Source organism: Leuresthes tenuis, unplaced genomic scaffold (genome assembly GCF_036924035.1).
Source record: "Leuresthes tenuis unplaced genomic scaffold, fLeuTen1.0.hap1 SCAF_22, whole genome shotgun sequence".
Taxonomy (NCBI): domain Eukaryota; kingdom Metazoa; phylum Chordata; class Actinopteri; order Atheriniformes; family Atherinopsidae; genus Leuresthes; species Leuresthes tenuis.
In genome coordinates, this window is record NW_027325376.1 from 29402164 (window position 1) to 29416471 (window position 14308).

General features: G+C 41.0%; 1 protein-coding gene across 1 annotated transcript in view; it reads left to right on the top strand.

The window, feature by feature from the left end:
* The first annotated feature begins 741 nt into the window (after nt 1–741).
* Nucleotides 742–14308, top strand: part of zanl (zonadhesin, like) — a 48778-nt gene continuing 35211 nt past the window's right edge. The window contains exons 1-14 of the mRNA XM_072376225.1: nt 742–805; nt 1001–1058; nt 4526–4551; nt 5624–5770; nt 5884–6149; nt 8387–8471; nt 8554–8706; nt 9502–9669; nt 9765–9862; nt 9953–10031; nt 10140–10802; nt 10909–11102; nt 11241–11382; nt 13286–13530. Of these exons, the coding sequence (XP_072232326.1) occupies nt 742–805; nt 1001–1058; nt 4526–4551; nt 5624–5770; nt 5884–6149; nt 8387–8471; nt 8554–8706; nt 9502–9669; nt 9765–9862; nt 9953–10031; nt 10140–10802; nt 10909–11102; nt 11241–11382; nt 13286–13530 (2388 nt within the window). The remainder of the gene's footprint in view (nt 806–1000; nt 1059–4525; nt 4552–5623; nt 5771–5883; nt 6150–8386; nt 8472–8553; nt 8707–9501; nt 9670–9764; nt 9863–9952; nt 10032–10139; nt 10803–10908; nt 11103–11240; nt 11383–13285; nt 13531–14308) is intronic.

Sequence of the window (14308 nt, forward strand, 5' to 3'; positions counted from 1 at the left end):
AAGTTTATTGGATACAGAAAATCTCACACAGAGGAAAAACCTGGCCTGGTGAGCAGGGAAGTCGGCCAGCAGGACCGGAACAAAAAAACAAGGTAATCCAAGAACTGAAAATAATCAGGGGTCAGGATCCAGGTTGTGAACCAAACAGGCATAACAAATACATTAACACACGAGCGAAGAATGGCAGAGAAAACCAGATATTTAAACTAACGGGGCAATCAAAGGAAGATGGAACACAGGTGAGTTAGGAACCAGGTGTCACAGCTGTGGCTGTACTGGTGTCACAGCTGAGGCTGTGACACCAGTACCAGGAGAAACCCCAGTAGAATACTGGGTCAGACAGAATAAGGCAGTTGATGCAGCAGAGGACAACTTGAAAAAGCTCAGACAACACATAGAAGATGTTTGTAAAGCACTGCCCTGATCCCACCCTTGCTGCTCTTCTCAAGTTGTGAATTGCTATCAATGTGAAATTAAACAGTTCGGGGCCATTCCCAAACTTTTGGGCCATCCCCAAATTGTTTCCACAAAGTTGGGAGCATGAAATGGTCCACAATCTCTTAGTATGCTGAAGCATTCAGAGTTCCTTTCACTGGAACTAAGGGGCCAAGCCCAGCTCCTGAAGAACAACCCCACACCATAACCACCCCTCCACCAAACTTTACACTTGGCACAATGCAGTCAGACAAGTACCGTTCCCCTGGCAACTGCCAAACGCAGACTCCTCCATCAGATTGCCAGATGGAGAAGCTTGATTTGTCATTCCAGAGGACGTGTCTCCGCTGCTCTAGAGTCCAGTGGCGACGTGCTTTACACCACTACATCCAACGCTTTGCATTGCACTTGGTGATGCTTGGCTTGGATGCAGTTACCATGGAAACCATTCCATGAAGCTCTCTACACTTCATGTGGCCTTCTAATCTGAAGGACACATGAAGTTTGGAGGTCTGTAGCGATTGACTCTGCAGAAAGCTGGTGACCTCTGCGCACTGTTCCTCAGCATCCACTGACCCCGCTCTGTCACTTTATGTGGCCTACCACTCTGTGGCTGAGTTGCTGTAATTTCCAATCACTTCCACTTTGTTATAATACCGCTGACAGCTGACTGTGGAATATTTAGTAGGGATAGGGAGGAAATTTCATGACTGGACTTGTTGCACAGGTGACATCCTACCATAGTACCATGCTGGAATTCACTGAGCTCCTGAAAGCGAGCCATTCTTTCACATGTTTGTAGAAGCAGTTTGCATGCTGAGGTGCTTGGATTTATACACCTGTGGCCATGGAAGTGACTAAAACACCTGAATTGACTTATTTGGATGGGTGAGTGAATACTTTTGGCAATATAGTGTTTTGTCCTATTCACAGCTGTTGGGATAGTTACAGGGACAGTCTCCAGCCCATCGCAGTTGCCACGGGGTGGGAGACGGGGTGCACCTGGACATGTAACCAGGCCACACAGAGACAAACGAGACAAGCAACCATGTACACTCACTCTCATAGTTAATTCATAATCATTAATTAACCGAACAGGCATGATTTTTGGATGATGGGAGAAGTACACTGAAAAGAACTCACCTATCCACAAAGAGAACAAGCAAACTCCACATAGAAAGAACCAGCTGAGAATAGAACCAGAAACCTTACTGTGGGGAAACCACCACACCACTGTGCAGGCACTAAAACCTGAATTAAAAATCATACAAACTTAACCTAGCACTGCTGGAAATAGTTTGCACGCTTACTTATGTTGTTGGTGGCTTGCAAACAGTCAAAAGAATCCAAGTCAGTTTGCTTCTAAGACATGCTTGAAGTTTTTAAACATGCCTCCTGTGTGACAATCCAACTTAGAGCATTGTCTATATAATATTTCAATATATTCAGAGAGAGCATTAGTTACCCATTACACTTTTCTGCAAACCAGGAAGAAGACAGGAAGTTATCTGTGTAGATGCACATCATCAAAAGATTATGTAATCTTTTAATTGTATGATATGAGTCTGTTTAACTGGACAATAGATTATGCATCTTTGTCTATCACATTCCATCTTGATGGTAAAGTTTTCAGTCTTCCTCCTCCACCTCTCAATTTTATGTGTGACTAAGTAGACTCATTGTTAAGATAAAGCAGTTACTAAGATTCCTATGTTGTGGTTTGATGGCTTCAGTAAGGACAAATTGATTTTATAACTCTTCATAAATCTGTTCTCTCACCTATGGTAGACCCAATTTAAATTTAGGGCTTGATAATGTTGAATAGTATCCAGCTGGCCGTCAGTGTATCTGGTCATTTGTCTATCAGTCTGTTTTAGTGAAAATATCTCAAAATACCCCACCAATACTAAGTGTGCTGAGCTGTAACCAGCACTGTAGCCCTATCTGAGTAGAGTGTGTTTCAATTTTGAGTCTTTGTACTTATAGAACCCTTCTAAAATTCATTTACAGGCATATATTTTCATGAATGTTTGCCAACACTGGATGAACCTTGGGTTTTTATAACAACGATGAGACTGGAATATTTTTCCCACTTCGCAGATAAAGCTGTACAGTATGGGTGTCACAACTAATGGTGTGTGCCAGAGTTCAAAGTATAAAAGGAAAGTTCAATCATCTTGCTGCTATGGGAAGCAAAATTTGATGATGTCTCTTTGGGTGGAACACTGTAGCAAAGGTGAAAATGTTGAGAAACCCATGATAGGACAGAACAAGCCAAGACGGAAGATGGCCTTCTCATACAAACTACACTGTGTTGATGGTTTCACTAAACATCATGGCTGTTTGGGTGAAATAATCAAAAGCTGATCATGCATGGTGCAATCCCTAAAGTAAAGTTTGGACAGTTAAGCAGTGTTTCTTTGTTTTTATTTTTTTCAGAACCGAGAGCCTTTTGTTTCACTGTACATATTGAATAACGTACTTAGCATAAACATAGTTATGACACATTGATGAGAATAAAGTCCCATCAGTGAGAAGAAACTGCTGCAGTGAGACTGATTTGCAGTGGATGTGGACAGTAACACATTGCTCTTCTCAGGATCATGTTGTGATTCTCACTGGTTTGCCTCCTGCATCAGCACTCCAGTGTTTTTTATAGTTTATCCACAAGCAGGTGTGGAGGTGTCTGCAGGAGGCAGGAATACCAATAATAGGTTGAGTCACTGTATGTTTATTCTTAAAATTAAATATTGTGGTCAGGATAATTAATGTAGAGCACAAGAAAAAGGTTATTTTGTGTATTGAAAGTTCTGAGCTGACAGAGTGATAAGTTAATCAATATACATGTCAGTATGCATTCCATAATGGAAAGGTGTGTCCCTGTGATCAAAGTATATGTTCATTACACAATAAGCTTACAGTACAAGTTCTTGTACTTGTGAAGTTGATGGACATCCCCACCCTACTTGTGATCAACAAGTACCTACACCCACACCTATAATGTCCCAACCCAAGGGAAAACGCCCTGTCCCTATCAGTCACAGTTACTCATTTACTCATTTTGCAACATCATATAATGCAGTAATTCAGCCTCCACACCATCATCAGTCACTATATAAAGTCCTCTGATCAGGTCGTCTGCCTTGTCCTGCTGTTAACCATGGATAGATTCAAGTTTCTGATTTTGCTCTTATGGATGTGTGGCTGCGGAGCACAGAACAGGTGGGTCATCCATCCCCCCAAATGTCATTTTCTCAATGCTGAATTATTTCATTCAGAATAATCATATTTTGTATTTTGTAATCTATTACTTGTAAAGCAGGACAATGTTACTCAGAAGGCCTAATGATTTATTTCCTGTTTTTCCACTCATCTGTTTGGTTGCAGATGTCCTACAGTTTGTTTTCAGACATAGTTTTTTTTAATTACAATACTGGTTTTGTGGATTTTGTGTAGCTGATATACATCTGCTGGTGTTTCCTTGATCTGCAGTATGTTTTGCAGGTTGGAAAGTGCAGAGCTATCGCTGCGCTGGTAGTAGAGTGCCTCACATAGTACAAAATAAATGTGGACATTGTAAACATTATATAGCTTTGTTGTTTGATGCCATATGACACATGAAATAATTAAGTTAATCATTTGTAATAGGAGCAGTAGAATTAAATAACTAACTATTTCAGTCAGTCTAGAAGCATGAATTGTTCTCTTCTTATATAACCTCCTTGTGGTTGTTGTAATTAATTTAGTCCTGATTATCTGTGAAGAAACAGCTTTAAGCATAAAACTTTTTACGCATTGACTACATGCACATCATAAATCCCTGCACCACTTGTGTGTTTGCTTTCAACTTAACGTTGCAGTTTCTTATTTTCTAAAAGTGTAATAATGAACACTCGACTAATATCAACTGTTTTAGGCTCACTCATATAATGATAAATCATGTGCACCTGGAGCTACCTTGATGATAAATCATTTCTCCTCTGTAGTGGTGATATTGATGTCTTTCTTCCTGATCTTTTTGGGTTTCAGTACTTCCGACTGACTTTAATCAAGCTTTAATCTGTGCCTCTTCTTGTGTCTTTCTCTACAGCCCGCAGGAAGAACAAAGAGACGATGGTGAGTTGGTTTTAATATTCCAATAAAATCTTTAGTATAATCATTTATATGCATTTTTTGGTAGAACTCGTGTGGCACAGCATGTGATTCACTGCACCTACCTTACTGTCCTTGGAACTTGGACTTTACTTCTTTGCAGCTCCTTATCTTAAGCATCCAGAGCACTTTCACACTCCAGAATTGAGTTTGAAGAGCCCAAACAAACACACCATAATCTGCAGAAACTTATCAATATCTAGATTCAAGATCACTGAATTGGTAGTGATGTTTGAAGAACTTGTCGGGATTGTTTTCAGTTCCTAACAAAAGGCATGGCTTGAGATAACTTGTTTTGTTTAGAAATTAAATGATAAAATACTTTATTTATCCCAAAGTGAAATTATATGATATAATTTATGTTTAAGTTCAATTAAAGCTCTGTAACATGCCACTAGAAGTAGGAGATTAGTTAGTGTTTAGAGTTCTTCTCCTGGATGCAGTCCTTGTACGATAAAGCCATGATCTGCAGTGTAAGAAAAAGGAATGTGTCCCCGTTACTTCTCCGTTCGTTCTCTTTTTGCTCCATATGCAGCTGAAACCCAGAGAAGACAACAACTGATCAACATGCCCATGTATTATGTCCCAATGTCCCAGGAAATTTTGTGTCAGATACTAGTATACAGATCTTGATTATTAATGTTAATCACCAACGGAGCTCATTCTGAAATTAATTTGAAAAGGAACCTACACTGATATTTACCTTCGTGGCCCCATTTTGCAGGTATAAGCCTGCTCTCATTCACACATGTAGGTAATTTTGTCTCCACTTTACCTGAGACTTCTGATCTTTAAGTCTATGTCATCGCTTCTCTAGGTAGCAATGATAATATCTAAGCCACCAAGAATGCCTATAATTTCCCTTTGTGTCTCATTACTGCCTTGAACAATAAATGATCATGGTGAAAGTCAGTTAAGTACCTTATCACACAGACCAAGCATTGACAGCCAGTAGTACTCATTTCACAATGAGTACAGATTGTTGTAAAAGTAACTGAGATGATGTCCGTCTCCCTGTGGTTTGTTTCTCCAACAGTGGTACTAACCTCCTGTGACTTTAACCAGGACAGCACTCCATTCTGCAGGTTTACTCAGGATACCTCAGACAACAGTGACTGGACCCGACAAAGGGGTCCAACTCCAACACCTGGCACTGGTCCCAGTGGAGACTTTCCTGATGGAGGTTTGCATGCTTTCTTTCAGCTCTGTACAATGGTTTATTTTCAGAGTTCTACTACGGTGTTCATGGTAGCTGATCATAAATCTGCAAAATCCCCTGTGTTCTTCTGTTTTCAGAGGGCTTCTATATCTACCATGAGAGTGACAACGTGTCCAATGGACAGACTGCTCGTCTGCTGAGCCCTGCCATCTCTTCATCAGCCGCTCAGATTTGTGTTCAGTTCCAGTACTACATGTATGGCTTCGACCGTGACAATACGTTAAGAGTTCTGGCAAAAACACCCAGCGGTGAGGGGGAGGTCTGGAAGAAAACTGGTATCCAGAGTCCATCCTGGCTCAAAGGTTCCATCACTGTGTCCAAACCCAGTGATGAGAGTCTTACTGTGAGTTGTACCACATCACTGCAGATGCTGCCTTATCAATTAAAACAAGAATCTTGGAACCAAGAATGTTAGTGTCACTGCTGGGATCTGTTTGGTAAAAAGGTCCTGAAGGGAAAGTCCTGCACACTCGCTGGACAAAGTGATTCTGTTAGAAATGAGATGCACGGGTAACATGTCGCTGCACCATAAAGACTCACAGCATCATGTGAGTGCAGAGGGTTTGTGAAACATGGCAGTTGTAGATAAAGCAGCTGAAAATCTCACTTTTCTACATGTTGAAACTTCATCACTGTTATAAGGAGCTGAGACTGACTGTCTCCTTTCAAGGGTTTAATTACACTTACTCTTAACATGTGTAGTCATTGTGAACTGGAGAAAAGAGTATGTATCACTTCACCTGAGGACACTGTCTTGACTGTCATCTCTGTGGTGTCTTCTGTTTGTGAGAGGTGAAGCTGGAGCAAAACGTGAGCCAGAACCTTGTAATGATAAGCAGAGCAGCTGAGACTCTTATCTTTATGTGGCTCAGATTCTGTGAAAAGTATGATTATCTCCTGCAAATAATAATGTAAGAAAAACTTTGAGCAGCAGTGTTTGGACAGGGCAGGAATGTATTCATTTAATTCCACTATTTGTTGGATTTCTCTGATAATGGTGGGGCATCAAATATATATGAAATTTTGATCCACTAGTATTGTGCATGTCCTTTAATGTGGATGCTGCAGTTTGGACATGTCGTGTTGTTTGTTTTACAAGGTCTGACCTAGTAAAGTAGATACATATGCACACATTTCAGGCTTTAAGTCTTGCCTCTCCTTCACATTGAATGGGGTGACATCTTGCTTGACATAAATAGAATTCTGGATCCATTGCTTCACTTTGCCGTTGCAAAGTGGAAATTGCAGTGGAAATTTGAGAATAGTCAAATAGCCAGTCAAATCACCTGACTGAACATGTCTGGGGCTATCATTTCAAACATCAGGCCCAGCCATCATTGAGCTTTAACATGTCATGTCCAAATTAATCCTGCTTGAGGCTCCTGTCAAAAACTGTAACAGAAAAGCAACAGATAGCTTAACTGGTTGAGCTGGGGCTGAAGCTCCCTAATGCAGCCAGCCAGGGTCTGACTCCTTGCCTGTGGCCCTTTGATGAATGTCACTCCCCGTCTCTGATCCCTTTCCTGTTGAGCTTACAAATAAAGGCTACCAGAACCCAAAAATCTTTGCAAACAAAACCTATCTCAGCTATATGAACATATTTCCTCAAGTGAAATTAATGAACATCTGATCACACAAATATTATTTCAAATGATAAAGAATATTCCAGTGGTAATTAGGTCATATGTTCACATTGGCTTTGGCCCTGTAAAGTTGAGCTTTATAGTTGTACTATAAAGACACCTTAACCCATGAGGGGTGGAGGGGAGGCAGGTATTTAGCCACGTGTTACCCCAGGTTTTGAACAATAATACATTCAAGCTATCTTTACCTTCAGGCTTACTGGCAACAGCTAATATTGTTTTTGAACTCTGAGTTTTTTCTCTGTAGAAATTACATTGCAAAGCCACAGACACCAGAAGTAAATTAACAAAAGGCTGTTCTAGTTTGGAGGACAGATGAAGACTGGTCTGTCATCTTGGTAGATTCTCACCTATTGCCACAGGCATGAAGTCATGCCTCCAAAATCATCAGAGCAAATTTAAAAATTTAACTCATTAAGATAAATGACCATGAATAGTTTTAATGTAAAAAATTTAAATCTTCAGAAAATAACATAACAGTTGTTTGATTTTTATAGGATGAACAGCACTGTGTATCTCTTATAATTTCTTAGTGCTGATTGACCTCAAATGCATTTTGACATGAATGAAAACAAGTGTGCAAGAGCACAAGTTCAAAGAATAATGTAGATTGAGCAATACTTCCACTGTCTGTGAAGCTCTGTTCCATGAAGTTAGGGTGCACAGCATGCTGAGCAGCTTATACTGTCTGTGCTTATCCAGAAAATGGTGATGTTAAGTTATTACACACCAAAACCTGTCAAATTCAAATGTGTATTTGGGTATCTGAAGATTAAGATTAAGATTAAGATTAATTAAGATTAACAATAAATAATGATAATACCATGTTCTTTATACTGTGGGCACTTTCAATGGCTGCTCAGGTAAAAATCACACACTGTCATCTAAAAGAAAACCACTTCTTTACATTATCATCTGGATTTTTCTATGTGTGCAGATTGTGTTTGAAGCTCAGAGAGGCTCTTCTCAGTCCTGTGACTCAGCTCTGGACAACATTGTCATTATTGAAGGAGCATGTCCCTGTGAGTTCAGACACATAGACACACACACACACACACAGACACATGCAGCTGTGTAACTGACTTCTAAATGTTTTGTCCCCAGCTTGTGTTTCTGGCTGTGATTTTGACAATGCTGGTGACCTGTGTGGGTGGGAGACTCACACCGACAGTCCTGATGGGTTTGGTTTTATACAATGGTCTGGACAAACAGACACTGAAGGCACTGGACCTGATGATGATTTTTCCAAACCTGGATGTAAGATAATCTTTTCTTCTATAATTAGTTTGAAAGTCAGTGCATCACATAGCATGTTAATTGTATTATTTTAGTTAGTTTAGGAGTATTTTATCCCCAAAATGAGTTCAATGGACTGGCCTTATATAGCACTTTTCTAGTCTAGTTGACCACTCAAAGCGCCTTTGCACTACAGGCCACATTCCCCCATTCAAACACACACTCATACAGCACTTCTTAATCTGTACAGTATGACAAGCTATATGGGGCGTTTTCCTTCCTATCGCACACTCACACACCGATGGATGCATCAGAGGCAACTTATGGTTCGGGGTTCAAGGACACTTTGTCATGTGTTCTAGGGAAGCCGGAGATCAAACCACCGACCTTCCAACTAGCAGATGACTCCTCTTCCTCCTAAGCTATAGCTGTGCCAAATACAGAATGAATATGACAAAAAGCATAATTTGCATACATTTGACCACAGCAGTTAATATTCCCCAACAAACATTTGCATAATTTGTATTGACCATACAAGAAGCATTTCAAAGCACCATATCACATCCACTTACACTTTGCTATCATCTTTACTCATAAAGGCTTCTTGTTTTTTTGTCTTGAACTCAGTCTTGACCTGTCAGCCATTCTTTTAGGAAAAGCAATCTAAATCTCTTTTTGTGGTTATCTTATGGAATTACTCTAAACATGGTGGGTGGTTGGAGGGTCTTTGCTATACAGAAAATAAGAAACTAATTAATAATCATAACTAATTGTGACAAACATGTCAGTTGGTAATTATGACCCCTCCATATGTAGTGGGATCATATATGCTGTTGGATTCTTTTGATGCTATCCCTGGAGTCAGCGCTCAAATCAGAAGTCCTCAAATAACCCCCACCACTGGATGTTTGGAAGTCAGCTTCCACTACTATATGTATGGTACCAGTACCACCATGCAGCTCAGTGTCCACACCATCGCCTCAGGTAAAAAGATACATTCATTATGAAATTTAAAAAAAACTAAATGCTGGCACCATTACAATATCTGTACGATTTGGTTTTTACTTTCTCTTTACCAGGTGAAGACCTTGGACCCGCTCTCTTCATTGTCAGGGGAAACCAGGGGCAAAGCTGGAAGCCTGCAGAGGTTCACTTCGAGGGAACTGCTGCCACCCATGTAAATAAATTATCTCCATGTATCTATTTTGTGGATGCATATACCTTTCGACTTATGTTAATTTGCTTCTTCCGTTTCTATGCATTTCAGTTTGTGATTGTTGGCACTTTTGGAGAGACTCCTCAGACAGATATCGCTGTTGATGCAGTGTGTATTAGGACCTGCAATGGTGAGAAACTGACCAGAGGAAGATAAAGTTACTCATCACACTATGTGAAATATGAATAAGCTATGTCAGTGATGTTTTCATGAGAAATGATCTGTCTTTCATTTAAAGCTCAGCAAACAACTCCTGTACCACCAGTTACAACTGCCAGACCAAACACCCCCGGACCAACTACACCCAAACCAACCACACCCAGACCAAACACACCCAAACCAACCACACCCGGACCAAACACACCCAAACCAACCACACCCGGACCAAACACATCCAAACCAACCACCCTCGGACCAGGCACACCCATACCAACCACCCCCGGACCAAACACACCCAAACCAACCACCCCCGGACCAAACACACCCAAACCAACCACCCCCGGACCAGGCACACCCAAACCAACCACCCCCAGACCAAACACACCCAAACCAACCACCCCCGGACCAAACACACCCAAACCAACCACCCCCGGACCAGGCACACCCAAACCAACCACCCCCGGACCAAACACACCCAAACCAACCACCCCCGGACCAAACACACCCAAACCAACCATCCCCGGACCAAACACACCCAAACCAACTACACCTGGACCAAACACACCCAAACCAACCACCCCCGGACCAAACACACCCAAACCAACCACCCCCGGACCAAACACACCCAAACCAACCACCCCCGGACCAAACACACCCAAACCAACCATCCCCGGACCCAACACACCCAAACCAACTACACCTGGACCAAATACATCTATTCCAAGAACAACCAATCCACCAAGTATGAAATGTCCTTATTTAGGGTTTTCACAAACATTTCATGAATGAATTCAGTATTTCTCATATTAATTTTCCTCTCAATTCTCAATTCTCTTTTTGGTGTACAGAACCTTGTCCTCCTAATGCAGAGTATATTGACTGTGGTCCGGCTTGTATTCCCACCTGTAAGGAGCCATCCACCAATTGCTCTGGCTCCTGCATCAGTGGCTGTTTTTGCAAACCAGGGTTTGTCTTCAAGGGACAGCGGTGTGTGCCACTAGATAAATGTGGATGTTTGGATGACCAGAATAACTACTATGAGGTCAGAGGTCATAGTTTGAAATATTATGTTAATAAATATATGCTTTGAAAAAAATGTATACGACATAACGAAGCATATGTTAACCTGGGTGTATTGTGCACACTCTTGGTGTTGATACATTTTTGCATTTTATTTCAGCCTGGCGAGGTTGTGTTTGGAGACGGATGTACAAAGTTGTGCCGCTGTGCTGGAAACTACACTTTGGAATGTATTGATAACTCCTGTGACCCCACTGAAGAGTGTCGAGAGGTTAATGGTGTTGCAGGCTGTTATCCTAAAGGTAATAATTCCTTATAGTTTGTCAGAGAGTTTGCATAGAAAATTGGACCAGCAGTTCAAAACAATGTTATCTGCACAACTGTCCAAAAAAAAGTGATAAGAACAGTTCCTAACAGCCACTGAGTTATAATTGTCATTCTAGACAATGCCATTGGATAAATGATATGAAAATAAGAAATGTAAAGCCCCATGGTTTAGTTATGATCAGTCATAAAGATATTAAATAATTTTCCTGAATGTGGACTTTCATATAGGGACTACCTGATTTGAACTTAAATGGTGTGTGGTTATTGGTTTTCTGTATCTGTATAAGCTGTCTATAGAAAACATTATGTTTGAGAATAAGCTACTTCACAGGTCTTCATAGGCTAAAGTCTTGGTCACATTACCAAAGCTGAGGCCATATGTGTTGAAGACATAGGTGATCTCTCTTTACCTAAGTTGTTGTTGAGATGTCAGCTCATCCCCACCTGGTGGTGAGTTTAATCATTAAGCAGGGAAGACTGCCAGAAAGACATGGTAAACCCAAGTACAATGTGAGTATGACCAACATGCTCGTGATTATCTGGTGTAGGTTCCTTGTGGGTTTTTCAAGTCACCACTTCCAAAATAACATTTTGTGCATCCTGAGGAGGACTGGAGACATGGAGTCTGACTGGACCATTTTCAAAGCTTCTGTTACAGAGATTGTTATTTGGAGCTGTGGTCAGAAGATCATCAGCGGCTGTCATGGTGGCAACCTAAATACGCATTGGTGGACACTGGTATTGAGTGAGGTGAAGAGAGAGGCTCTTTAGGACTGATTGGTTCAGCGATCTCTTGAAGTTGCACACGGCTACCAGGGGCCAAAAGAACTGAAGTTTGATGGTTGCAGCAGCAAAAGCCACTATGTGAGAGGAGTTTGGAGAGGCTATGCAGAAGGACATTCTGTTGGCATATCATAAAAAGACTCAGGAAAGGGAAAAAGGGCTTTGACCAGACTATATTCAGTCAAGAAAATAATTTTAACTGGAGGATAAGGTTTGAGCACCTCCTGAATCTGACCAAGAAATCCTCTGTAAAGGATGCAGATCCTGAAGACTTGGGGGAAGCTTTTCCCATATTCCCATATAAGGAACTCCACTAAGGGTGTTTCTTGTCCCTTACTCTGCATGACTTCTGTTCATCATATGTATGGCCAGCAACTCAATTCTTTCCAAAGACAACAGCACAATGTAATTCAGACGTAACACTTAAACATACAGTTCCCATATGATACTTGGGCACAACTGACCTTTATTTGAAAGTGCATAGACAGGAAAAGGGACTGAGGGAGTGGGGGAAGGCATGCAAGAAAAGGCCCTGGAAGAGGACTCAAACCCAGGCCAGCTGTGATGAAGAAGTACAGCCTCTGTTCCCATTAGATTATTATTAAGTGGTACATGTTAGAAAGGAGCTGGATAGTAGCATCCGAGGAACAGCATGCCCTTTGTAATGACAAATGTCCAGATGTAAATAATATGTAAATGACAAAGTAAATAAGTTGGCAACAATGAGGCCACGTATTTAGTTTCTTTACTGCTCACCAAGCTTGCTCACATTTCTCGAAGGCTAGTTTGGGTAAGGGTCTTAATTTTTACAGATTAAAAAGATTTTTGTTTTCAATCCAACATTAAACTATATACCTATTAACTACAGCCGTCTACTCCTCACATTTCAGACACTAAATAATTATAAGTGTCTGCATTGTTTTTTATGTCAGAATACAGTTTTGTTTTTATGTCAGAATACAGTTGAAATAACATAGTTTGTTGTAAGTAAATAAACTACCAGTGTTCATGCAGTTTCACACATGTGCATTGAAATAAGATATTTATCGCAAAATATCTGTTAACGTATATTTTTTCATTTGTTTTCATCCTCAGGTACATCCACTTGCATAGCATCTGGTGATCCTCATTACACCACCTTCGACAAACACAAATACAACTTCATGGGAAACTGCAGCTACTTGATGTCTGCACCCTGCAATTCCACATCTCTACCCTACTTTGAGGTCCATGCCGACAATGAAAATCGATATAACAGGCCTACCATCTCCTATGTGAAGGCTGTGCATGTATATGTGCACATGGTGAAGATCTCCATTCTCAAAGGTGGCACTGTGCAGGTAAGAAATGAGGGCAGAACTGCAGAACTAACACAGAAACCAACAGATCACAGAGAAGCTTCTTTTAAGTTCAGTCTCTGGTTCTGAGCATGCACGGCGTGACAGTGGAAAGAAAAAACACTTGGTGTGCAGTGTTCAATTTTGGGTTAAAACCTTGGTGCTATTTGCATGTATATGCATGTATGGATTTTTCCAAGTGCTCTGGCTTCCAAACATTTTAGTTTATTAGGTCATTCTCTATAACATTGTTATGAGTCTGCATGTTTGGCTATCTCCCTGTAATGAACTAGTGAACTGTTTATGGGGAATCCTGTTTCTTACCCAGTCACCAGGAGGGACTCCAACCTGGTGTGACCCTCTACAGGATGACAGGGATGTAGCTAATGAATGAATGAATGGATAGAGGGCTGCACAGTTGTGTGGTGATTAGAGTGGTTGCCTAACAGCAAGAGGGTTTCCAATTCAAATGCCAACTGGGGCCTTACACAGAAACGTTTGGTTTATTGGTGACTCTAAATTGACTCCAGGAGCGAGTGTGGATGGTTGTTCGTCTCATGTGATGGACTGGTGACCTGTCCAGGGTGTACACTGCCTCTTGCTCAATGGCAGCTGGGACAGGCACCAGGCCCCATGGGACCCAGAATTAAATGGATGGATGAAGGACAAATCACTACATTTATTATTGTACTAATACCATTCTTGTAACATCAGTTACTGGAAACTCTCAACCTGCTTTGTTTATAATAACTGACTGAATTCTATTTTATCAGTAATCTTC